At 44.7% G+C, this 27,469-nt stretch overlaps 1 protein-coding gene across 6 annotated transcripts in view; it reads left to right on the forward strand.

Annotated features, from left to right (window-relative positions):
- Map7 (microtubule associated protein 7) overlaps positions 1-27,469 on the forward strand; it is a 132,902-nt gene that overhangs the window by 74,706 nt on the left and 30,727 nt on the right. For 5 of the 6 annotated variants that reach the window (XM_029482843.1, XM_021173685.2, XM_029482840.1 and 2 more), the window contains exons 2-6: positions 5,820-5,918; positions 8,464-8,541; positions 21,355-21,518; positions 22,687-22,804; positions 26,492-26,602. In XM_029482843.1, coding sequence (XP_029338703.1) covers positions 5,820-5,918; positions 8,464-8,541; positions 21,355-21,518; positions 22,687-22,804; positions 26,492-26,602 — 570 coding nt within the window. Of the gene's footprint in view, positions 1-4,794; positions 4,907-5,819; positions 5,919-8,463; positions 8,542-21,354; positions 21,519-22,686; positions 22,805-26,491; positions 26,603-27,469 lie in introns of those variants that run through there. The other variant, XM_029482842.1, reaches the window with a different exon arrangement.

Below are 27,469 nucleotides of genomic sequence, written 5' to 3' on the forward strand. Positions count from 1 at the left end.
AAACTATGTTAAATTGCTTTCAGTCTAAATGTACATGTATAATTTCATGTTGAAATGTGGACCGTAACTCCCAGATATGTAATTATGTATGTGCAGATGTTCTGAAATCCCCCAATACAGCCCAAATCTGAAACCCAGGATTGTTATTTACTGAAAAAAATGTGTGTCTAGTTGTGATGTAGCTCAGCCTTAGCACCTTCAACCCCCTGACTGGAATTCAGACACGCCCTTGGTACACACCTTTCATCCCAGACAATGAAGGTAAAGTTGGTTTGTAGAAGGAAGTGCTAGTTTTTGAAAGTGACATCTAACTGAATGACAAAGTGACAAATCCGAGAAAGATTTGACAGAATGGGGGTATCCCCAAGAAAGAGAAAAGGGAAGCTATTTAAGAGAGCACAGAGAGAGAAAAGGAAAGAGAGAGGTGGCAATTTACTGAGAGAGTTTTACTCAGGTTGAAAAGAGAACTAGCTAGACTCAGGAGAAGACAGAAAAAGCCAGAGAATGAGAAGGAGCCAGAAGATGTATTAGAATCATTGCCAAAGTTAGTTTGAGCCCAAGCAAAGCAATTCAGAGGCCAAGAGAGAAGCCAGCTGAGTTGACTGGTAAGCCCAGAAGGAACCTAGGAAGGGGAGAGTTTATCAGCAGCAAGTCTCAGAGGCTGAAAACAGTCCAGGATAGATTAGATTGTACAAAGGCTAGAAGCTTCCAGGACTAGGCCAGGTTAGCAGACAAAGGCAGTAGGCCTCAGAGCTGGCAATTACTGCAGAAGAGAAGTTCTATTCACACAGCATTGCATCTGTCGCTTGCTCCCCGGGACACTGTTACCACGTTAACTTGGACTTCGTTTTCCCTGCCAGCTCCAAGGGCAGCCCCTCAACCTGTATACGGTGCTGTCTCTTGACAGCTAGCCTGTGTGACCTGGTTTAGTAGGGATTGTCTGAACAAGCTGAAGGAGGAAGAAACGGGGGCTGAGAGGAGTAAAGTGTGATTTAGCTTCTACTCCTAAATATGTATTTATCTGGTGGTCACTCCTGTAACCTTTGATTGTTGCTACACAAACTCGGAATGACAGTGGTTCAGAAATTAAACGAAGGAAACGTTCTCAGTAGTCAAGGCCGTAGGTGTTATATTTTCATATAATGCAAATTTCATAACTAAAATTAGAGGGTTGGTATTTATGACTAAAATGTTACAGTAATCCTGCAAGGGTACTGTATAGTTGAATGAATACCTACGAGGAACAATTATATGTAAATGAGGATAGCAGTGTCTGGTCGGTTACATTCACTTTTTCAACATATACACTGAAACTGTCAGATAAACATGAAACTGCTCATTTCCACCCATGATAAAAAGTGATGTCATGCGTTCTCAGTTATTACACCAAAGCTGTATGCCCACAGACACCAACTAAATGATGGACAGGGATGCCTATACAGAGAAGAACTGGGTTCTAAGCTTTTGTTGCCAGCCAGCCCTGAACCCATACATAGTGCTCTACTGCTATAATCCCAGGAGTAGGGAGACTAAAGTAGGAGGATTGTGAGTTCAAAGCTAGCTAGTTTCATTCAAGGGTCTCAATTTATCTTGGCTAACAAGCACAAGAAACCTAGGTTCATTCTCCAGGTCATTTTTTAATGTGCTGTAGAATATGAATTCTGACCAAATGAGCAGCTCAGTTAGATCGGTTCTATCACACAGCACTCCATCATAGACTCAAAAGTCAAAGCACTGGGAACCCCAGCACCTCTGAAGAGAGACCATTGTGAGGAACGTGGGAAGTTACAGCCGTGTGGACTGTAAAGGGCTCATTCACAGCTTGCCTGGAGATGTGCAGTTTTTAGCAGAGGGCAGCCTTCAGTGCTGGCTGCCTTCGTACTTTGGCTCTGGATGCCTCGGAGAGCCTGTCCCAAGGCTGTCCACAAGGCATCTTGTCTGTGTGCTTCCCTTTGGCCTTATTCCAGGTTGCTCATTTAGACGCTAATGGAATGAAGCTTTTAAGGGAGCAGGAAGATCACTCAGGGTTTCTTAGGGTTAGCAAAAACATCATGGTGTGTGGCTTATTTGAACACAAGGAAAAGGTTCAAGCAAACAGTATTGGAACATCACTTGACTCATTTAAAACGGTTTCTCTTCTACTGACAAATTTAAAGATGGTATACGTCGCCCTAGCTATAAATTTCCTAAGAGTTTAAATTTTTTTAATTTTGAAAAGCTGAAGTTAAATTTCTTTTCCTTTGTTTTTGTTTTTGTTTTTCGAGACAGGGTTTCTCTGTGTAGCCCTGGCTGTCCTGGAACTCACTCTGTAGCCCAGGCTGGCCTCGAACTCAGAAATCTGCCTGCCTCTGCCTCCCAAGTGCTGGGACTAAAGGCGTGCACCACCACTGCTCAGCTGAAGATAAATTTCTGTTTTTACTGTTTTTGTTGCTTGGTGAGAGTTGTTGGCTTTGGTTTGTTTGTTTGTCTGTTTGTTTGTTTGTTTGTTTGTTTTGGTGGGAGGGCACTGAAACCAAACCCAGGGCCTCACGCATGGTAGGTAAGGCACACTATTCCTGGGCTCACTCTTCATCCCATGTTGTTCTTAGTTGGTGAAATTCCCTGTGCTATTAAAATGAAAAATTATAATTTATTTTTCAAATGATTATAATTGCAGTTTAAGCTTTCCTTTTCTGCTGCATTTGTTGCTTGCTCACCAGGAACACTGCTACCAAGCTGGTCTATCTAGGTCTTCTCTCCCCACAGCTCTGAGAGGGAAAGCCAGTGACTGAGTGGCTTCCTCCCAGTGAGGCTTCCGGTTGGGATTTTGGACTCCTTAGAGCTCTGGGCCTCTCTTTGCTTTCTTTACTGCAGGGAACTTGAGACTTGGCCTCAGTTTTTCTGCAGGGGATTCACACAGCAGACACGGGTCTGCTGGTTCTGAACCCCTCTGAGATGGAAGTCCCGGAACACTACAGAAGGGCTTAGGCTGACAGAAAGGGCCCTGAACAAACTGCTTCTGTGTGACAAGCCTGTGTAGACTGTTCACAGACATTGTCCCTGTTCATCCTCACAGTACTGCCTACATCTGAGAGGTATTTGCTGTCCCTCAGCAGATGAGAGAAAGTGAGGGTTTCCCTCACTAGGAATCTGCCCATTTCCACTAATAATAAAACTTCAGGACAGTAACATAAAAGTAGAGAGTTAATAGGCTTTCATAAACAGCTTAACTTGGTATGTGCTGGAGATAACAGTAAAATAAAAAAAATAAATTAATTAAAAATAAATGAATAAAAAGCCCATGCACTCCTTCCTAAGCCCTGTGGCACGAGTTACGTACTGTGAGCCATTTTTGAGAGATTAACTTGCAACCTAACGAAAGAGCCTCTCTGTGACAGTGACAACAAAGGTTCCAATGATACTCCAGTTTGCGTGTTTTGGGGGGCTGCCTCTAGTTATATGTCTGTAGGTCAGCCCTACTGGGTCTGGGCTTCATCTGCTACATGGCAACACTGACCACATGATTTTGAAGTAAGCACATGGAACAGTGTTCTGGAGCTGTCCTGACATCTGCTGCTGTCCCTGGCCAGTGTGCCAGGCCTGTCCTGGTTCACCTACACTCATCCTGACTTAGCCACCTCAACATTGTTCACCGTGGGATGCACTATACAACATGACCCTTTCCCAGCTGGAAAGTGACAACTTGAGGAAAGTTTCCTTAAGTACCAAGTACTGTTAGAAGCCAACAATCAAGGCCATCTCCTGTTTAACTTCTCATTTACTGCCCTGCCCAGTGTACTGAGTCCTCCTCACCACCGGTGCTGAGTGTAGGTGCCAGCTTTTACCATACTCGAGGCAAGTGCTCTCTACCACTGAGCCGTCTCGTCAGCCCTCTCTACTGATTCATTTTTCTTTAAGAGATACTTGTTTTGACTCATGATTCAGAGATTCCTGAATCTTTACAAAGTCTTCCAGGAAAGTCGGTAGAAACAACCCAGTATACAAAGGGCCAGCCAGACATCAGCCTGATACTTAAAACATAGAGGTTGTGTGATCCTCCATAGCAAATTCCTGTGTGATTGAAATATAGTCACAAAATATAAGTATTTGAGGGCGAAGGTTGGGTCTCTGCAGTCCCCTTGTAAATACTGCTTGCCCCAGTGTCATGATGCACACCTATGGTGTCAGAACTTGGGAGATTAAGGCAGGGGCTATGCTATGAGTAAGAAGTCAGCCTGGCTTGTGCTGTGAGCACAGGCCAGCCAAAACTAGGTACTAAGACCTTGTCTTGGAGATCAAGAAGGAAAATAGGGACAGAGGGAGGGAAGGAAATACATCTTAGAAAGCTGTTTTAAAATTAGTCTTCCTAGCCGGGCATGGTGGTGCATGCCTTTAATCCCAGCACTCGGGAGGCAGAGGCAGGTGGATTTCTGAGTTTGAGGCCAGCCTGGTCTACAGAGTGAGTTCCAGGACAGCCAGGGCTACACAGAGAAACCTTGTCTTGAAAAAAACCAAATAAATAAATAAATAAATAAATAAATAAATAAATAAATAAAAATAGTCTTCATGGCATGATTGTCATCACACCCCGTGACCAAATGGAACCCTCTTCTCTAAATATTAATATTAAGAATAGTAATATCCTGTTCTGTTATCTTAGAAAAGGAAGTGATCTTAAGATCCCCAAGGGTAAGGACTATCGGTTAAGCAGGGTGGGTTAGGGTGGACAGTACCATTTATAAATAGCCCAGGAGGACTCTGATGTCACAATTGAGCAGAGACCCCAGCTGCCATCTGTAACAAGAGCCTTTGGGTACGTGCTCAGTGTCTGGGATGGACTCTGGAGGAAGTTGGTTCTCCTGGAACAAAGATGAATGGGAAGTGGAACCCCATGAAAACCTAAACTCACTCTCCTTTCTAGAATACGGTAGAGACCTTGGATTTTACTCTGGGCGTGATGGGAGCTGTTGCGACAGAGTTTTGAGCAGGTGGTTGGTCTGAAGTGTTGTCATGAGATCATGGATGTGTGAACAGACTGAAGGGGACCTGGAGGTCAGGTAGACTAGTTAATTTGATCAAAGCCACTCAGAGGAGAGATGGTCAGAAGTGGTGCTCTTGGTGCTTTTAAAGGCAGCACAGAGACTAATGAGTTAGATGCAGGGAGTAAAAAGAGAAGCCAGTGATGAGTTTGTAGGCCTGGACTTGTTTATCTGGATAAACAGATAATTTCCTGCATCTCGTATTCTCTGCTGCACTGAGGGCGCGGCTGGCTAGCCCGCCTGCCCAGCAGGCGTGAGCAGTGCCTAGTGCCCAGCGCCCAGTGCTGAACTATGAAGCCTGCTGCCTGGGCCAGAGCCTTCCCCCTTGCTTGTTTTATCCCAGGTCCCTCTTGGTGATCAACTGGTTCCATTTGTGGAATCCTTAAAATTCCTAATGTTTGAACCTTCTAAGAACTGGGCTCAAGGGCTGTTTCCTATAATCTCAGTTCTCAGGAGCTCAGGCAGGAGAATTTTCTGTGAGTTTACAGGCAGCCTGAGGTACATAGTAAGCACCAGGGTAGCTCAGTACCTACTATAAAAAAACAAAACAAAAAAAAACCTTAGTTTTCTGTGAACTCTGACAGAAAGAGGTGAGCCTCTACTAGGCCCTGAAGCAAGTCACTAGTGCAGGATCAGTCACTCTGCTGAACAGCGCCCTCCTTGAACTTGGAGGCCATAACTACTACTGCTCTGTAGTTTTGACTCTAGCCTCCTACCTGATAACAGTAAATGTTGAACCACTGAGTGCTTGGGAATACGTTTTAAGGATCTAATGAATTGTCTCTTTTTGTCTCTCTGTAGCGTCTGATGGCTATAAAGTACAAGAGAAGAGAACTGCCCCCAGCCGCCCCACTTCTACGGTTTCAGGACAAACTAGCAACCACTCAGGAAACAAACCAGGTACGATATCGGCAGTTACATTCGGAAGTAGGAGGTCATTTAAAAGCTGCAGCCCCATGCTGATGACTAGAATCCAAAAGTAGAGTTTAGGAGTGCTTGGCTCTGTCCCTGCCACCAGAGCAAAAGCAAAATCTCCCAATGCCCTTCCCTCGCCCCTCACCCCATCTCTCAGATTTGTATATTTATGTATATGAGTACTCTAATTGCATATATGCCTACATGACAGAAGAGGGCATCATAAACGACTATACATGGTTGTGAGCCAGCATGTGCTTGCCGGGGACTGGACTCGGGTCCTCTGAAAGAGCAGCTACTGTTCTTAAATACTGGGCCATCTCTCCAGCCCTAGCTTCCTCTATCCTAAACAGAAATGAAAACACAAACCTTTTGGAGTCAGTTGATAATCACTGAGACAAGATGTTTGTGAGCTCATTTACTCACATCAAATGCCATCTGAAAGGCGCTGTGTTTGAAGCCAAGTTATAACAGTTTTTGAGCTTGCATGCCCAGCATTATTGTATATCTCTTGTGACTTCTGAAAACCCAGTCAGATCTTTGGAGGCATCCACACAGCAGTAAGTAAGCCTTTGTTCAGTTTCCTGCGATGATCATAACCTACCTACAAGTGGTTTTGTGTAATCACTGCTTGTGAGTCACAAAGGCACTGTCTGTAAACATAGTACAGACATCTGGACAAGCAGTGCCACCTTCTTCCCAGCAACCAGCGTGGGGCTCGTGGGCGAGCTGAGCATGAAGCACAATGCTGCTGGTGGCTCCCAGGCTCTTGGAAACCTGCTTCATCCATTACTGAAGCTGGACAGTGGGGAAGAAGACAGAAATGCCCAGGTCTCATCTCACAGAGCCTTCTCCATTTTTCTTAGTTTTGTCTTTTTGTCGTGTGGAAAGCATCCGTATCAGAGTAGATACATCTGGCTTCCCCTTTAGGAGGAAGACAGCAGTGGATAATGTTGTTTGAGCAATCTCAGCCACATTTTAATGAGCAGGTTGAGAGCTCCCCTCAGCTACCTCTGTCCACCACCTTCCCACAACGGTGCTTACTGGAGGTTTTTCTGTGCCTGGGACTGGAGAGGGTACCATGTAAGCAAACTCAAGTCCCCGTCCCCGTCCCCGTCCCCGTCCCCGTCCCCGTCCCCGTCCCCGTGGGGCTTACTCTAGCGCACCTTTACTCCTCACGATCATGGGACTACCCTATGAAAGTAACAGCTCCTTTGCTTCTGTTATTTGTTGTTATTGTGCTGGAGGTCAAAGCCAAGCAAGGCCTTGCTTTGTGCTGGCCAAGCAATGTTCCACTAGCTACATCCCAGCTGAAGTGAAAAGTCTCTTCTATCAAATGTTTTGATTTTAGTGATTTTAAAATGTTTGGAGGGTAGTTCAGTGAGAGTCTCTAGATCAAGAGAATAATGTAGAGAGGAATGGACACCTGGCATTGCATCAATTCATGTGCCCTGGCAAGTGTGTACTTATATTCACTCATTCTCACATGAATGAGTGTACATGCATGTGCATGCGCACGCGTGCACACAACATACACACACACACACACATACAAATAACAAATATTCTAGCAAAAATCTACTCCAAAGACATATTAACTTGTTCCTTCTGTGCTGATGAGGAACAGCAGGAAAGGACTAAGCAGTTTGTAACATACAGAAGTCCCAAGTCTGAGCTGAGACATTTCGGGCAATATTCCTCACTGTTGGTTAGCATGGCCTGGTGACAAGCTTAGTTTACGTTAAGTAGTGTATTCCAAACCAAGGCTACAGTGGGAGCAGATGACGTACAGCAGGGCATGCAGGGCCAAGAACTCCATGGTTCATCACTGACATGCAGCACATAGAACTCCATGGTTCATTTACATGTTTGATTTTGAGTTTTTAGTTGTGGTGACCCCAGAAACCTTGCCCTATTGCCCGATTTTTCATAACTCACACCTTCAGCTCCATAACCCCATACGAGGGTCACAGGCTCAGTGTGAGCAGCTCAGTACAAGTAAGAGGAGTAGAAATTGATGTCTTCGTGACACAAACATCATCTGATGGAAATGTCTAAGACTTCAGAAGAACTACGCCTTTACTCGACTTGTTATTTTTAGTCTGTGTTTTTTCTTGATGATACAGGGAACAAAAACCAAGGGCTCACACGTGCTAGCCAAGCATCACCTCTGAGCTGTACTCTCTTTGTTCTCTAATGCTCTTATAATAGAAGAAAAACACTTGGGAGCTCTCAGAAAAGTCATAACAAAGCATACTACTGAGTGAGACACATACCAATTTCATAAGAATATTAATATTTCAATCAAATTGTTACAATGTTGTATATATGAAGGGTCCCTACAGCTTGAGTGTAGGTGGTTGTGAGCCCCCTGATGATTGGCTGGGAGCCAATTATGGGTCCTCTGCAAGAATTATTGTTCTTAACCATTGCTTCAGCACCTTATTGATCAAATATTTTAAACAAAAGATATATACCAATGTATGCCTTTCTTAAATTAACTCTTCTCATGTATTCTGTCTCATTTCAGATCCCCCACCTGTGCTACGGGTTGATGACCGGCAGCGGCTAGCCAGAGAACGCCGAGAGGAACGAGAAAAACAGCTAGGTAGTCCAAGCCCTGTGCGCCCACCATGTGTCTGGTCATTCAGGGACCACCTTATTGAAAGGCTACTTTTTCTGCATGTAGCACAGAGACACTTAACACTGTGACATCTGCTGTCATGTGCCCTTGTGAAAGGTCAGCAGCTCTGGTGTTTGCTGAAGCCACCGGTCAAGCTGAGTCACAGGACTGGCTTACCAGGAAGTGGCAAGCACTTTTCCTGTTCTAGAATCTTGGCTAGGGACACCAGTGCCAAGCCCGCCCTTATCCGCTGTCTTTTGTTTGTTTTCTTCAGAACTGAACTTGTATATTGAGTGATCTTATGGTTTCAATCCAACAACAGTGATGTGAGAACTATAAGAGAGTGAGGGTGAGAGTAGCTAAAATGTTCTCTATATGAAATTGTCAAAAATAAAAGAAAAGCAAAAAATGGTTGTTGGATGTCAGTAGATGTTTTGTAACTAAGACAGGCTGGGGCCCGAGGTCTTTGCAGGAAGTATGGCCCATGCCTTGCTGAAGTTGCACAGTCTAGAAGAGCCAGTTCATCCTTGTCCAGCCTCTCTACCCTATTTCTTTTACGTTCCTGATCAAGAACCCAAGTATGTGGCACTCGTGGCCTGGTGACAGGTTTAGCACAGGCCTGGTTTTCTTCCTTGCTACAGTAGCATCATGACTTCATTTCGTTAGCAAGATATCATTTTGTTTGTTGCTGTGTTCTTTACTTTTGTTCATTTTTTTACTTAATTTTTTTCTTTGTGTATATGTGTATGTTGTATATGTATGAGTACATATGTGTGTGCATATGAGTGTGCATTGTATTACGTGTGTATGTGTGTAAGTTGTGTATGTATATGTGCATGTGTGTATGTATGTATGTATGTATGAATATGTGTCTGTGATTTATATATGTGGCTCCCTCCCCATGCCACAGTGTGTGTTTGGAGGTCAGAGGACAAGTTTATGGAGTTGATTCACTGTTTCTACCATTATGTAGATTTTGAGAATCAAATTTAGGTCTTGAGGTCTTGAGAAATCACTTTACCCGCTGAGCCATCTATTCAGCCATTTTTGATGATTTTGCTTTTACTGACATAGGGTGTTTATACCCAGGCTGGCCTCGAGCTTGGCATCATCTGTCTCCTTGGTGCTGGGAGTGCAGGCTCGGTGCTGCTGAGCTGTTTTAAACACATTCCCACACTAACTGGACGGGAAATACTTAAGCTCTGCTCTTTTCTGAGCCTGGTGTTTCCTCCTAGACCCTGTGACCCCTGCTTCTGCCAGGCTTCCTGCAGACAGGAAGTTCCTGGAAAGTGCGCTGGCTGGCTGTGGCCATCGGCCTTGCCCTCCGCCTGTTGTGGGCTGCTCCCTAGTCATAATGTTGGTTAGAAAGGTGGCCAGCACTGGAGTATTCAAAATAAATAGGAAACCTTTGAAATATGCACAAGATAAGAACAAGAAGTGGTTGTGTCAGCTGCTGCTGTGCTTTCAAACTTTGTTGTGCGACACGTGTGGAAATGTTTCAGTTATTAGAAAACTTGAAAAAAGTAATGGCCAGTGATTGGGATTATTTTCTGTTGCGTGTAGGTTGAAATGGACATTTCGTCTGGTGGCATGGTGTGTTTGTGCTGGTGAGCAGATAGGCAGGGTCTGTTATTTTCTATGTTAAGTGTCTGAGTTGTGCTTTAGTGGTCAGACTGTTATATAGTGTAGATGTTCATCCTCTATTATGCTTCAGTTTTTCATATAAATCCATCCTAGTTCTTCCTGTATGAGACTGTTCTGTGGATTGGTTGGACAAAGGCATATGCTCTCTGAAAGCTTTTGTTTCAGCCTTAAAGCTTTATAAGCGGTCTCCTCTGTCTCCTCCACTCCACCCAAGTCCGTTCAAGCTGCTCCTTGATGCTCACTCCCGACTGCTGCATTTCTTCTTGTCTAACTTTCAAAGTTTAATTTCAGAGGTTTTGTCGTTGTTTTGTTTGTTTTGCTTTGTTTTGTTTTTTCACCCAGGAGAGTTTTGTTTTCTTTGTCTGATCATTTGTTCTGATGCACTCTGCTCCTTTGGAGTCTCTTGACAGTTCTTACTTCTGGTACTCCTAAGGCAGCAGGTGACTCCCTATTGTCTGAGACAAAACTTGTTTCTTGCTTTAGGGTTTTTGGCATAGGTCTTTTCTCTGTATCCTAGGCTGGCCTCGAACCCACAGCCCTCCGAGTGCCAGGATTACAAGTGAGAGACACCACAGTTGGTTGTCAACTCAGCTTCTATATAGATACATTGTCATCTGTCTCCAAAACTGACTGGGCTTGGTAGCATGTGTCAGTAAGTGCCCTGCCTGGATGTCCTTCTCCTGTGCTTCCAGCCAGCAGGGTCTCCTGCTTGTTGGCAGGCCCTCACATCCTCTCATAGCCACATTACACTGTCTGTTCTCGACAAGGTGGTCAACACCACCCAGTTAGATATGGCTACCATGTCACACCTCTGCGTCAGACCTCTTGGTGGCTTTCTGTCTCACCCAGTAGAAACCAGAATCCTGTGGTTTGCCTCCTGTCCCCTAAACTCACCAGACACGTCCTTGAGTCAGAGCCTTACTAGTTCCTGTCAGCTTCACATGGAATACACAGTCTGAAAAACTCACAGAGCTCATATCTCCCTTCAAATTTTACTGAAGGAGTGTCTCTTTAGTGGGGTATTTCCTGACCACCTTACTCAGATTTGCAACTCCTCAATTTAGAGCTCCTCCTTTCTCTCTAGTGCTGCCAACATGTAAACAGGTATAAACCCAATCCATCCACCGCTACACCAGGCTCCACCATGATACACATTCCACAAAAGACAAGGGATTGTACTTTTTCTTTTGTTGTTCGATTTCTAAAGCCCACAGGAAAACCTAGAATAGCAGTGTGCATGGTGAATCCAAGAGCTAATTGTTTGTTGAATGTTAAGCCAATCTATGCATTTTAATGTAAGTAAGCACACCGGGTACTGCAGGCCAGTGATTATCATGCACTGCCCAGGCAGTGTCTGGTTATCGTGCAGTGCCTGCTTGACTGTAGTGCTGTCACATCGGTGCTGAGTTCTTAAAGCTTAACCAGAGGCTCAGAGAACAAGACAGATAGTCTGTACAACAGCTGTACCTTGAATCTTAATGGCCTCCATGTGTGTTAATACTCCAGCAATATTTTGACAAAATTTAAGAGAATATTTAAGGAATATTTAACAACAAAAAATAGCCCTCCACATTTCAGGAGATTCAAAGTTTCTCTCTTTTTTTGGAAATAATATCAATTTAAGAATATAGAAAATAGTTTAAAAGTGTTGGGTTTACTTTTTCAAATGTTTTTGCATACTTTTGATAAACACCTATTTATTTAATCTTTTTCAAATACCAAATCTTGTGTTGTACACACATTTGTATAATTGTTGTTGTTGTTGTTGATGGTTTCTACAGTGTCATTCATGATGTAGGTAAACAGTCTAGCACTGAGATGCACCCCCAACCCTCTGAGACCAAAATCTTTGTGACTGTATTTCTATTCCCAGTAAGGGGTGTCTAGGCTTTTCTGGGTTCTATAACACCATGGGAGAGGGATGTAGACAGCTTAGTGCGTAAAGTCACCTGACACCTGACTGTGTGTGGTTGTGGCAAGCATGTCCCACACATGCTTACACGTACATGAACAGAGAAAGCAAAGTAAAAATGTAATTTAAAATTTTTAGCTGGGCAGTGGTGGCACAAGCCTTTAATTCCAGCACTCGGGAGGCAGAGGCAGGTGGATTTCTGAGTTCGAGGCCAGCCTGGTCTATAGAGTGAGTTCCAGGACAGCCAGGGCTACACAGAGAAACCCTGTCTCGGAAAAAAAAAATGATAAAAGATTATTACAGTGTGTTTGTGTGTGTATAAAATATTGATACAGATCTTGTTGACCTTCTAAATATTTAGCCTGTGTTGGCTTTCATAGCTAAGTTTAAAACTGTTCTAGAGATTGATCAGAATGTGTTTTCAAAGTAACACAATAATATAAAAAATGACTTTGGCCTTGGAACAAATCTCACTTAGCTGAGGTAATTATATCAGACTCTGCCCTTCCAGCCATAGCTTTACTTTGCATTTTTCTCCATCCTAATTCTAATGTGTTATCATATAATCGAGAGCTAAATCATCATTTCAACCTAGTATAAGATGTTCATCTCAAATTAGTATTCACTAACAAACAACCAATAATGGTGTGACCCAAGCTAACGCTGTGTGTGAAGTCCCTTCTCATTTTACTTAACATCATTTGTTGAACAGCTTTCTTTTGAGAAAAGGTTTGGAAACTTCAGTCACCCAAAAAGGAGAGACAGAGGGCAGAAAGGGAGAGGAGAGGAATGTGCCAGAGTCCAGAAAGCAATCCTCTGAGTAGTTAGTTTCTCAGCCAGACTGCAAGTGTGCAAGCTTAGCAGCTCTGTGGCCAGTCATAGCCCTGCCCTCCCAACTCAGGCACTTGGTGCATCACTCTACTGAAGTTCCTAGACCCTCGGGTCAGGAAGAGGCAGCTCTGGATGCAGTTGCCTCCTGTGAACACAGACTTGTGTTGTGAGTCAGCCAGTTGGAAGACCCGGATGCTTATTTGTGGATGGTTTCGGTAAGCAGGGTCTGAATGAAGATCAGATGGATAATGTGACAAACTCCTTGTCTTTTTACTGCTAAATTTACTTTGCCCTTAAGTGCGAAAATAAAGATGCTAACCCTGAACAGTAAGAATCTGTGGGCATGATAAAGTCTAAGGGTGACACTGACTAATGGGGCCCTTCCCTATCTTCCCCACGTGGAGGAGGAACATCAGTCACTAGGAGGAGTTCCAGCCCAGACGTTTTAACAGGATGGCTCTTTGTGCTTCCTGAGTCAGACAATCCCGAGTCTAAACTCCAGCTCCACCACTCACATGTCCTGAGTTGGAGAGCAAGTTACCTTGCTCCCTGTCTCTCAGGCCTGTACATGACTCGGGTCAGCATGACGTATGAGCTGGGCCTCTTTCCAGGTGAAGGTAACAATCCAGGAGCACGGCCCATAAGGTGACTGGGTGCCTGGAACTCCAGGCCTGATGATTCTGGGGAGTGGGGTTCCGTGCTCCTAGGGAGGTCTCAATGAGGCAGCTGTGAAAAGATTCCACTGGTCAAGCTGGACTCCATTGATTTAGCAGCAGCTATATTCAGATTAGAATTCTGGGAACTTTATCTCTTCTAAGTTCTTGCTTTCTTATTTCAAGACCTTCTCCCCATACATAAGGGGGTACTACAGGGTTTCTGTATGTGTAAGTCTCCGTCCCAGCACCTCAGTTCCATTGGCCTTCAAGCACAGGGAAACAGGCAAAGTGGGAAGGCCTCTCAGACCCGAGACAGTGTGGGTGTCCTGCAAGGGCAGGCCAAACAGTTCTACACACTCTAATTACAGTTAAAGGGAAGACAGTGTGATCCCAGCTCTTGGGACACTGAGATAGAAGGATTACCCAGAGTTCAAAACCAGCTTAGGATACATAGTGACTTCCAGGCCTGCTTAAGCTGCAGAGTATAATTTCATCTCAAAGAATAAAATAAAATAAAATGTAACATGGGAAAGCCTCAAATTACATTCATCAAGACAATGAAATGAAAGTCTTGATTGACAATCATTTACTCCTTAGCTCTCCTTCCCTCCATCTCTTCTTGTCTGTCTCCCTCTCCCTCCTCTCTTTTCCTTCTCCCTTCCTCTTCTCCCTCCCTCCTTCCTTCCTTCCATCCTCCCCTCCCTCCTGCCATCTCTCCCTCTCTCACTCCATTTTTCTCTCCCTCCTTCTCTCATAATTCCCTCTCTCCCTTCATTTTCCACCCACTCCCATGCTATGAATGGACCCCATGGCTTGTTTTAACAAATCCATTAAACACAGGCCAGAGCAGAGTAGCCCTCCGGCACCAGCAATGGTAGCCCTCTGAATGGAGCTGGGGAACTCGCCTGTTTCTCAGGAAAAGCTTTGACAGAAGTAGCTTGAGCGAAAGACCAGCAGGCAGAAGGTGGTGTTGTGGACAGAGGCAGCAGCAGTAAAGGGACTGGGGTGGTCTAGGTGTGTGTTGATAAAGCTGCTTGGGATAAACAAATAGAGTAGGTGTGAAGATGTAAAGGACTAGATAGACTCAGATGCCGATGGAGCAGGAGAGAGAGAGCTGACAGCAGAGGGTTAGGGAAGGCACCACTCGGTGCTCAGGAGTGACAGTACAGTGTCAAGCATCTGAAGGGCCCACGGAGGCGGGGCCTGTGCTTCCAGACCTTACTCACTGCTCCCAGTGGTCTGATGTAAGGAAAGACGACCCTGAGCAGGCTCTGTTTCAGGGTGGGCGAATGCGGGCAAAGCCCAGCACTGCAGTCAGCCGAGTTAAAAGCCCTGCTCTAGTTCTCCTGCTCCATATGTATGTTCTTGGGAACATCAGCCCTCTCCCTGCTCTAGTTCTGCTTCGTATGTATGTTCTTGGGAACATCAGACCTCTCTGGATCTTGTTCCTCAGTTCAGCTCCAAGCCTTCTTTGTTTAATGGTAATAGTTCTGCTTGCTACTTTTTTTATTTTCATTTCAAAACATGTCATGGGGTCTATTCATTATTCTCGTGGCTCTGGTTGCTTCTTCCTTTGTTCTTCCTTTCTATGGTGGAGCTCAGCTCCAGGGCCTCAGTGCTGGGCAAACGTGTTCGTGGAGACTGAACCCTACTCTCTGAGCCTTTCAAACAGCTGACCTGGACATCTGGTAATCAAAACAAGCAAACTCACTCTTACGATAGGATCGATACTGATTTTATTGCTGTCATTTGGGAGAAAGGGTGGGGAAGATGGTAGGGGATAAAATGAGAGCTCGGTATGTAGAGCAGACTGGTCTTGAACTCCTGATACACTTGTTCAGCCTCCCGGGGAATGGGATTACAGACAGCATTGGCATGCCCAGATTCCTGTAGATTTTGAAAAACTCCATCTCCTTTGTTTTCCTTTATAGGAAGGGGGTAGTATGTGTGGTCTGGAAGTATGGGCGCTTGGTTTGATGCAAAGAAATGCTGTTCATTTCATAGTGGTAAACACTCTGGAAGGTCCTTGTGCTTTCTGTACACTTAGCAGTTTTATTTTCACTTCAAAAGTCCTTAACTTCTGCAACATTTACAGTTGTTGCCTAGGTTTCTCTCTCCCTCCCTCCTCTGTGTGTGTGTGTGTGTGTGTTTGTGTTGCTTAGGATCTGAATGTAGGGGCTCATACTCAAATTCTCAACTCCAACCTCATTAAATGAGATAAGTATTTTCTACATGAGTGCTCTAAGGCCTGTAAAGTAACTTCCCTCTCCATCTCTAGAGTATCTTACGTCTTCCCTCTCGCTTCCCACATCTTAGAATCATGAGCTAACTTAAGCCACATCTCCTTCAAGCAGTTGATGACATTCATGTGTTCTCCATTCTATTCCAGCAGTGAATTATGTTCCCCACCTGTACAGACATAGCCTGCTCAGAAGGACCATGGCCGGTGTAGGTGGGGTGTCTACCCCAGCCTGTGAGCAAGTGCACTCTTAGATATCTATCCTACCTGCCTCTTCTGTTGGCTGGCTGCTGTCTGTGGCAGTAGAACAGGAGTTACCAGGATTGACACACAGCCCATTATTCCGTTTGCCTCCCCCACAGAAGAGCATGGCACTGGACCAAGTGTTGTAGGTGTTACCTGAGCTCATCAACAGTCCTGACCGGAAGTCGGTACTGTAGTGACTTCTAGGAGAGAGCCTCACACAGCATTACTTGTCCACTGGCCCATAGCTATTCAGTGGCAGGATATGGGGAGGCTCAAGTTCCTGCGCACCTTGTGTGCCTACCCCAGTACCGATTTTTCATTCTAATTTCTCTTTAACAAACAGGCACTGTGTGTTTCTAAATAGACTCCAGCCTGATAGCACATTTCCATGTTGTATAACACCAACATCTTGCTACCATTACTGTGCCATGAAAACACCCCGGTTACAGATGAGACTGAAGTCAGTCTTGCTCACGTCCATATTACTGAAGCTTAGAGAGTGTTGTCCATTTCCTTTTTAAGAACCGAAGAACTAGGCATGAGTTAACTTTAAGCCGGGCGTGGTGGCGCACGCCTTTAATCCCAGCACTCGGGAGGCAGAGGCAGGCGGATTTCTGAGTTCGAGGCCAGCCTGGTCTACAAAGTGAGTGCCAGGACAGCCAGGGCTACACAGAGAAACCCTGTCTCGAAAAACCAAAAAAAAAAAAAAAAAAAAAACTTTAAAGGAGGAAGGTTAGCCTTCCCCGTGTTTCCTGGTTTGTCTGGACATGCTCTTCTCTTACATAGGTGCAGCTTGATGAAATTAGATGACTGTTGAGCACTTAAAGATGGAACCAGCTTTCTGGACACTCACTGCCCTCCAGGGCACTGCCCTCACAGAACTCCATGGGCTGGGTGGCTTCAGCATCAGAATTACATTTTCTCACAGTTTGGAGTCAGGGAAGCCCCAGACCAGCGTCTCATGCCTGCTTAGCACGTTCTCCTCAGAGCACCAGCATCCAGAGAAAACAAAAAATGGCTCAGCAGATAAACACACTTGCTGCAAGCCAGGAGACCTGTGCCTAATTCCACGTAGTCAAGTAAAACTTTGGAAGGAAAGAACCGGCTTCACAAAGTTATTTTTTTTTAATTTAGTTATGTATTTGTGTATTTATTTATTTATTATATGTAAGTACACTGTAGCTGTCCTCAGATACTCCAGAAGAGGGCATCAGATTTCGTTAAGGATGGTTGTGAGCCACTATGTGGTTGCTGGGATTTGAACTCAGGACCTTCGGAAGAGCAGTTGGCACTCTTAACCACTGAGCCATCTCACCAGCCCACAAAGTTGTTTTTTGATCTCCATAGTGCACTGTGGTACACAACATCACACACACACACACAGTGCCAGAGGTGGAGAGAGAGCACACGCCGTGTGTCTTCTTAAAAACAAACCCACAGATTCTATCAGATGAGCCTCCCTAGGAACCCATTTGATATTTCTCTTATGTTTCTAGATTGGCTTCTTAAAAACAGGGTCTTCTGCGTAGCCCAGTGGCCTGGAACAGTGGTCTTCCTACCTTCGCTTCAGTGCTGAGATTGTAGGCATGCACCAACGTGCCCAGCCACTTCAGTCTTAATTACCTTCGACAGGACTTGCCTCCCAATACAGCCATGGGGATTAGAGCTTTGACATGGGAGTTTGGAGTTAGGGGACACAATTCAGTCTATAGCAGCTGCTGCTTTTTTGTTTTTCAGTTTGTTTTATGTTCAGAATTCTTAGTGAAAAAATGTTCAGCCTCAAAACTATAGGTTAATAGTTTAAATTACTAACATTCATAAGTAAACTCTCAATTCTTAAAATAGTTTAAAAGGCTGCAGGAACCCTGCTGAGCGGCTCATCCGAGGGCTCACTGAGCAGGTACTGCAATGACCAGGAAGTGGTGTTTGTTTTCCAACATTGTTTGCCTAGTCTCGCTGTGACCGTTTACAGACAATTGTTGTACTTGGGGGGGGGGGTGCAATAGAATCTCCGAGACCTGTTAGAGGCAGGAGTAGAAGCAGGACTGTAGCTACTGGGGGCCGTGCTGACCTAGTGTGAGCATGCAAGGCTGCAGGTCACGCCAGGACCCCCAAATGTTCTCGAAGAAAAGGTCTTCAAGGGATTATTTGTTGTAAAATTAATCACTTAAATGACAATGTACATCTATGTCAAGCCTTTAATTTTTTAGTTAGGATGTTGGTGACAAAGGTAGAAGTTGTGGACAAATTTTCCTAAGTCCAAAGAAGTGTGTACTACTTGAAGTATAATTATGGTGTAGTCCTCATAATTGCGTAAAAGCCCACAGCTTGCTCTGATAGAACTCGTTCCAGGTAGCTTACCCAAGATTGGGTGGACCGGTCAGTAGTTCACAGTGAACCAGGAAGTAATTGTTAAGGTGCTTTTCACAGTGAACTAGGAAGTAATTAATTATTAAGATGTTTGGATGTGTTCAAGTGGTTGAAACTTACTCTGGGAGACGGGGGAACAACCTTTGCTACATAGAAAACAGAGCTTAGGAAATGCTAAAGTGTTAGCTGTCAAGTTAACTGCAGAAGACCAGTGTAGCAGATCTCTTCACATACCCGTGGACCACTTATCTTAGATCTACCTGCAGGTTTATTAGAAATGGAAATTGCTTGTCCTCAACACCACAAAAAATAAAACCCAAGTGTCCTTTTGTTGTTAGTAACCAGAACATGAGGGTTGGAGCCCATGGATTTGATTCTAACTGGATGCTTTTGCCCTTATAACCCGTTAGGGTGATATGCATGCCAGACGTGAGGTCACCGCCTTCAAAAGTGGATTAGCTGGAGACTGAGCAAGAGTAGAGAGGGAACGCAGAGCAAAGAGGGCGGGCTAACTGGAGTAGCTCTGTTGCGACCAGGGCGAGGAGAGCAAGCAGGAACTTAGCAGGCAGAGGGGTCTTCATCCAAAGAAACAATTAGTCACAAATGTTTACTGCATTCCATTGCTGCATTGAAATGCTGGCATCAAGCCTAGGGCCTCCCAGATGCTGTGCACATGTATTCCCACTGAGCCTCTCCCTAAGAGCTACCACTATAGGGCCAGATATAGTGGTGCACACTTTAATCTCAGATCCTTCAGTGCCACCAGAGAATTAAAAACTGGGCATTGTTTTGTTATTAGTAGCCTGGAATATGAGGAGTGTGCCAAACGGGAGAGAGCTGTGCTTGCACAGTGCTGTCACCCAAAGTCGAACTTAGATTACCAGAAACATTCTTAAGTTTGTTACTATCAAGCAAGTGATAATTGTCTATTTGAACAATGTATAGGCAATAAAATGCTACAGAGCCATTAAAAATGCAGTTAGTCAGACTTTTTTTCTTTTTTCTTTCTTTTTTTTTTTGAGACAGGGTTTCTCTGTGTAGCTCTGGCTGTCCTGGAACTCACTCTGCAGACCAGGCTGGCCTCAAACTCAGAAATTCACCTGCCTCTGCCTCCCTAGTGCTGGGATTAAAGGCGTGCGCCACCACACCCGGCTAGGCTTTTATTTTTTAACATGACAAGATCTCTAAGAGATTTTAAGTAGAAAATGTTAAGTGCAGAATAGTTACTCTCTGGAACACCTCGAATGCTATGGTGTCTCACGGAGATAGAAGTGGGATATAATGGGTTCCAGAATAAGAGGAACAGACATTGCACTTTCTGGTAAGAGCTACCACTATAGGGCCAGATATAGTGGTGCACACCTTTAATCTCAGCAATTGGGAAGCAAAGATAGTCAGATTTCTGAGTTTGATGCCAGCTTGGTCTACAAAACAAGTTCAGGATAGGTAAACTTACACAGAGAAGCCCTGTCTTAAAAAAAAAAAAAAAAGGGTGGGGGGAGGAATAGACCACTCTAATGTATTTTTCTGTGTGTCATTAAAAGCTTGCCAATAAGATACCTATGAAGAAAATCCAACTTTATGTACATGAGTTTATCTAGCTGTCAGAATTCTGTGCTCCTGTTAAGTTTCAAGATGGCCTCTGACTATGGCTTTAGTTATTCAGAGCATGCTTTATAGAACATAATAGCAGGTGTTCTTCCTTAAAGTCAGTTTTTAACGTGCGCCTGGGAGTCTCTGAGGCCGTAGGTAGGAGCTTTGGAAACTAGCTTCCTCGAGTTTGATCAGATGACTGAAGTCCAAGTGGATGTGGTGGAGGCTAGGTATGGCTCCACAGCAGAGCTGTGGGGAAGCCTGCCACCCCAGCTCTCCTCCTCACTGCCCTGGATGGCTCAAGGCAGCCTCACCTTGAACTGACCGTGTCCTTTCACCAACAGCAAGCCAGTTCAGCTCTTTGAGAAGGTTTATGTCCTCAGATACTAACTTTGAGAAATAGCTAATGCTGCAGAATTACAAATAACATTGACCCTAGCATAGCAGTACACACCTACAATGGTGTACTTCTGGGGTACAGGCAGGACTAGGAATTCAACAGTTATCCTAAAATACATAACAAATTCAAGGGCTACAGAAGATTCTGTCTCAAAAATCTAAAGGGTTTTTTGGTCCAAATTTTGGACATTCTCACATACAGTGTTAATAATACATGGATTTTTCGTTATCATGGTCAGAGGAAACTTCATATGTTAAAGTAGCTCTGAGGACAAGTTTACTTCCTGAGATGGGAAAGGAACATATAAAGGAGAGAAAGGTCTTCCATCATTGAGCAATTGTTCTTGGTTCTTTATGTGTATTTGTATGTATATCTGGGTATGTTTGGAGCTGCATGTTGTACTTGTGGGTGTACATGCACACACACAGATGCATGTGGAAGCCAGAGGGGTGTGTGAGGTGTCACTTCTTAGAAGCCATCTACTGTGCTTTTGAGACACGGCTCTCATTATGATCTTGCCAATTAAGCTAGCTGGCCAGTTAGTGTAGGGTTCTGCCTGTCGCTGCCTCTGCCTCCCAAGTTGGATGCTGGGGAAGGTCCTCATGCTTGCATGGGCGAGTGCTTTTACACGCTGGGCCATGTCACCAGCCAAGGGTGCCACTTTTTAAAAAGAGATTATGGAAATGGAACTGTTGATTCCGGAGCTTAAGGGCATGCAGGCTGTGCCCCCAGAGAGCTAGCTATACATGTTCCTAAAGAGCAGAATCCAGGGCAACCTCCTTGGCATAGTGAGAAAAGCAAAGGCCGTGCCAGATTGTTCGTGCTCAAAGAGCTGGGTTCACTCACCAGCACCAGCCATTCAAGTTCTAAGCTGCCCTGTGTTGGATCTCCCTGTTTTTCCCCAAAGCTGCACGAGAAACCGTCTGGCTAGAGAGAGAAGAGCGAGCCCGGCAGCACTATGAGAGGCATCTGGAGGCGAGGAAGAAGAAGCTGGAGGACCAACGGCTGAAGGAGGAGCGGAGGAGGGCTGCGGTGGAGGAGAAGCGGAGGCAGAGGCTGGAGGAGGACAAGGTGTGGGGAGGGGCTCCCCTGTTCCATCCTGCCAGGTGCAGATAGCTGCAGGTGTTGGGGGGCACAGGCCGGGGGCTGGGGGATAGAAGCCGGCTGGTTGTTGATAGTGTTGCTGCTGGAACGTTGGGTTCTCCTGTTTCTCATGGAAACTTAATGCACATTACTGCTTTATTCAGCCGTTCTGAAGTGCTAATATCACCCAGTGGGCTTCCATAGGGTATTGCCATATGCAGATATTTCCATGTAGGAAAATATTTATACATATGCACTTCATTTGCACTTGACCCTTAAATAAGTGTTATATAAGGTTTTAGAGATGGGGGGGGGGCAGTTATACTCAAAATAGTAAGGTTATACAACATAGTAAGCCATGAGAGTCCCTGCTGGGTGGGGTGGAGCATGCTTGTAAGCCCAACACTCAGATAACAGATGAGGTAGGATTGTCAAAGTTCAAGGCTAGCCAATGAAGACCAAGCCTCAAAGAAAAGAGTTTCTCTCTCTTGGACTCCTTCCTATTCTTGAGAGTTCTTTCCCACTTTTCTGTAATAGGTCCACTCTGCTTGGGGCGTGGGGGTGAGAAAAAATGCTGTGTTCTCACCTTCTGATTTCTATTTTTAAAATATGGCTCTATATGAGGCTGACTTATAGACATGGGACAAGTGCTTGCAAGCATGCATAAGGTTCTGGCACCTTCTCTTCCCCCCACCCTCTCTTGCACGCACACATGCGTGCGCACACACACACACGGACAAGTTAGGTGGGGCATAATGGTGCACATCTATAGTTCTTGCCATCAGGAGACTGAAACAAGAGGATCACAAGACTGAGGTCATGGAGATACATAACATGTATGTTATGCACATAACTGTACATAAAAGCACAGGTTGAATTTCAGCTTAAGTGAAGACTGACTGCACTAGTGTTTGTGGAGGTATGAAAGTATTTTACTGAGTATCTGTTATACACAAGGACTTCTGAACTGGGAACTGATGGTTGCAGAAACGACCCAAGATTGTTACTGTTCCCATCTTAAAGTGCAGATGTTAGGAAACAGATTATAACACCACTATAGTAGGGCAAGACATTAGGTAGTCCACTCTATTCTGGCTTAAGCTGCAGAACCTTCAAACAGCTAAACCTAACTGCCAGCTCTTCTATCCCCCGTAAGGAGCGCCATGAAGCTGTTGTCCGACGGACGATGGAAAGGAGCCAGAAGCCAAGGCAGAAGTCTAACCGCTGGTCCTGGGGAAGCCCTCTCCATGGGAGCTCGAGCATCCACAGTGGAGGTAATGCAGACACCACTTTCAAGCTCGTTCTTTGAGTTTGGTTGTAGTTTTTGCTGGACAGTAAGAGTGCATTTGGTTTTGGGTTTTGGGTTTTTTTTTCCCCCTAAATCTCTCACTGCAGAACAAAAAATCCCTCAGAAATCATTAAACTGTAATTAAATGATGCTTCCACTATTTGAGGACAAGAGGGTGATGGAGGTAAGACCCAGGGTCCTCTCTTTGCCTTGGTATGAGCTCCTTTCTCTAGAGAGAAGACTGTGCAGCACCTCTGAGCCCATCAGCCTCAACTGTTTTAAGGATCTATTTGCATAAGGTTTGCAGGGCTGTGGGATGTTATCCAGGGTCACTTTCTGCTCTGGAAGGATCTCAGCAGCACAGCTGGATCAGCATCTGTCCCATGAGCACATGTGCTCTGACCTAACCTGTGCATCGCTGATGTTTTCTGTAGGAACACTTGCTGATACCTCAGACCAGAAACAGTGGTACCCATTCAGGCTACTTCTCTCTCCTTGCATGGACATAAAGTTATCTTGAAATATGACGTTAGCAGAAGGCTTCTCTTTGTACTGTAAATTCAGTGTAGCTCAGTGCTCACACAGTATGTCATTTACTTTCCTTTCTTCCTCGCTTTCTTTCTCTTGGTTTTTGTCTCTTTGGTTTAGCAGGTATGGACCACATCACAGCTTTAGAGGGGGTACTAAAAAATCTGGTACAGACATCCTTGTAATTGCTTACTGCCTGCTTTGTAGCTCGCACCCCCAGACACAGAACCAACATCAGTCTAAGTCACCACGCAGGCTGCTGTGTATTGCATAGACCGGGATCCGAGGCGGGCAGTGTTTAAGTGTTACTCAAGGTCAGGTGACCTGAAGGTTGTTGAAATGACCACACATGGTACAATTGCCTTCTCTCTACGTAATTTTTAATAAAACCCATTTAAGGGTCTTGTAGCTAAGAATTACCTGCAGAGAGCATCCAGGCTATCAACCCCCACAGCCGTCAGTACTATTACTCAGAATCAGCTTCACTTTTATCCAGTTGAATTTTTCTTTTGTGTTTGCTGTGTGTTTTCATTATTCTTTTAAATGTTTTCTGATGGATTTTAATTTTATGTATATGAACTCTCTATCTGCATGTATGCTGTATGCTAGAAGATAGCATCAGATCCCACAACCATGCTGTTGCTGGGAATTGAACTCAGAACCTCTGGGAGAGCATCCAGTGCTCCTAACCACTGAGCCATCTCTCCAGCCTCCTCATTACTGTTTTTTTACAACACCCCCACCTCTTTTGTTTTTAAGTTTAACAAGCACAACCACAACTTCTTTCCCTGTGACATTTCCCTCTGTGACGTGTGGCCCTTGCCATCTGTGATAGAGTGCATACCAAATCTGCCACCATAAAGATATGATGTGCTTCGTCAGGAATAGTTTCCATGGATGCTCCGTGAAGAAAAATGGTCATGGTAAATGTTTTCATAACCACGTCTTTGTTTTACCGAGCTTCATGCTTGCTATCTGTATGACAGAAATGCTTTGTAGTGCAGTGTCAAAACACCTTTGAGAAACAATAAATTTCCTTAGCCTTAATTCTTGCTTTCCACTGTGCTATGTGGAGCAGCAAGGCTGTTAGCTGCAATCCAGTGGCCGCTGGTCCACTGCAGAAGACACGTGTGTGAGAAACGGTTGGAACTGATCCGAGTTCTCAAAGACTAGGAAGCAACCCGCCCACTGCAGGGTTGAGCAAGCCATCCATGCTGCTCATTGGCTTCTTCCCCTTCCCTTCCTTCACAGCAGCCCTGTACTAACCCTGCTAATCACACTGAGTCCTCCCAGCCTAGAAACGTTAAAGCCATTAAAGTTAGTGTCTTCTTTGCCTTGCTGGTACATCAGCTAGTATTAGCACGGAAACACTTTTGTTTGTAAACCCACCAATCCTTTTGTGAAATAGTTTCTTGTTCAGTGAGAAAAACTGGATGAGAATTGTCAGATGGCACCGCACTGCACACCATGGCTTGCCTCTATGGTTTCACTACCCATCGCAGAACTGTGGACTTCGCCATTCATGCTACTCTGGTGGATGACTGTCTAGCTCATCTTTTTCTTGCTTACTAGGAAATAGATCTAAGTGTTTTTTGTAACCTATTGACAAATACCTGGGGATAGACTTAATTTAGACACAGCTTTGCCAGCTAAATAAATCATCAGGAAATGTGTCTCTGTAGAACCACATGGCCTTGGCTTTCACCATCCTTCTTATGTGCACGCCCACATTCAGCATGGGGTGCTCCTGGTACTATTTCCCCTCTGGACTTGTATTTTTTCTCATTTCCCAAACCCCAGCAGATAAATGTAAATGAAAGGCACAGGAATCACACTTGTTAATTTATTTTCTTTTTAAAACATAATTAAATGTCAGCTATAAAAGTGATTTCCAGTTGAAGACCCCCTTCTCACTAATGAGACTCATCACCAGCTGGTTGTAGAGAAGAGTCAAAATGGCTGGACTACAGGGCAAAATTGGTCAAAACTGCTTACTGCCAAGCTTATACAGAGCAGCGGGAACGGTGCAAAGGCCGCCCTGCGGAGAGCGTTTTAGGTTGTACTTTCATCCGCCAGTAATGGAGGCCATGGCCCACATCTCTAACCTCAGCCATCGTCACATGCGCAGTGAGGTGGATCATTTTTATTGCGTGGAGTTCGTTCAGGCATCATGAACGCTGGTGAGCAAGACTTTGAACTCTAAAGTCTTCCTTAAATTATTTGGCTGCAGGATAATTTTCACAGTAATACTCATTGGCTTTGGTTGAATTCTAGTTTATACTGCTGTCAGTTCTGCTGGGCAAATTTATGTACTGATTCCACCTTTTGAGATCAGAGCCACCCACACCCCTAGTACTAAGGCTCAAACCCAGAGCCATGGCACAGGAGGCAAACTCTCCAGCACTGAACCCTCTCTGTCTGTTTATGTTCTGTGGAGACAGAGTCTTGGGCTGCAGGTACAGCTCAATTGTAGAGCCCTTACCTAACCATGGGTTCAGACCCAGGAAAGATAAGGAAACAGTGACTGACGTGTACTAAGTGGTGTTCACCTGCAACCCTTTGAGTTGGAGGTTAGAGGCGTAGTAAGTCTCAGGCCAGGTCATATTGAGACCCTGTCAAAAAGGAAGAAAAAAAAATCCAGGTGGTGGGCTTTCGAAGATCCCCAGGCTGGCCTCAAATGTATAGATCTGACTTAGCTTCCTCGTAGCTGGGATATAGGCAGGCCCCAGCCTATGTCCTTACTTGTCAATCAAATCACACTCACGAACTCTGGGTGTGCACTTCACTGCAGGTTCTCCATATTGTACTCACCATCCCAGGCCCCTCTCTGCTTCACAGTTGGTCTGCATTGGCTCAGTAGCCTTCCTCGGCTCCTGGGTTTGTCTTCATCTGCTTGTATCATAAAAGCGTGCTTGAGTTTAAACTGGTGAACTAAACGTTTTGATTATTTCTTAAGAAAATCATGTTTTATTTCTAGCCTGTAAGTTCCTCTAGTGTGTCCAGTTAGAGAACTGTGCTGTGCAGAAGATCTAGAAACTATGCCAGTGGCCTCCAGTCCTGCTGTTTGTCCCTTGTCCTATCACTGAACTCGGAAATGCGATCCTGCATGCCAGCCGTCAATTAGCACTCTCTCCATTTGTTTTAGATCCAGACAGGCGCTCAGTTTCCACCATGAATCTTTCGAAACATGTTGATCCTGTCATTAGCAAGCGGCTCTCCTCCTCGTCTGCAACTTTGCTAAACTCTCCAGATAGAGGTACAGTCAAAAGGAAAACCAAACCTGTACTGTTGCTTACCTAATGTTTTCTTTCCTGGCCATGTACTGACGGAGCATCTGAAGTTGCTGTCCCTGCATTTCTTAAATAGGAAGAAAAAAACTTGAGAGTAAAAAAGCATAAGCGGCCCAGCGTCACTTGCCTTGAGATGAGGGTGTTGCTCGTGTTAGACGGTGGCTGATTGGTGCGTTTAGCAAACGGTGCTTCCCGCAGCCGGTTAGCAGCCGAAGTCGCCCCTTACGCACCGGAATGCACAGAATCTTGCCCTGGACAGTCCTGTCTTGATCATCCGTGCGCTGGGAGTTCTGGGCACCAGCTTTCCAAAGGAAACCTTAAATGACTCGGAAGGGCAGTTTGGTTTTACCAGTTTGTTTCTCACTTGGTCAGACGTCTCTCATGGCATTGCTGATGTGTGTGACTGCTTGCTTGGTGTCCATTCATTTCAGTCTTTAGGGCTTGGCCTCTTATTTTAAGGAGGGCATTACCGTATCCTCCAGCTAAAGTCTTTCCGGGATTTTGAGTTTATGCATCCTATGGATTTACAGTACATGAATATTTAGTTATTCATAAAATGGAAGTTTTGTCTTATACCATGGATGAAACAATCAAGCTTTTCAGAAAAGCTACTTGTTTTAACAACTATGATGATTTTTAAATAAAACCAAAGAATTACCATGTAATGCAAAGCACACACTTTTTAAAAATAACAAGTTATGGTGACCTGCAGTGTGTCTTTACACGATTAGAGAGTGTCATGTCTTAATCTGTTATGGTGACCTGCAGTGTGTCTTTACACGATTAGAGAGTGCCATGTCTTAATCTGTTATGGTGACCTGCAGTGTGTCTTT

Source organism: Mus caroli, chromosome 10 (assembly GCF_900094665.2).
Source record: "Mus caroli chromosome 10, CAROLI_EIJ_v1.1, whole genome shotgun sequence".
Lineage (NCBI taxonomy): Eukaryota > Metazoa > Chordata > Mammalia > Rodentia > Muridae > Mus > Mus caroli.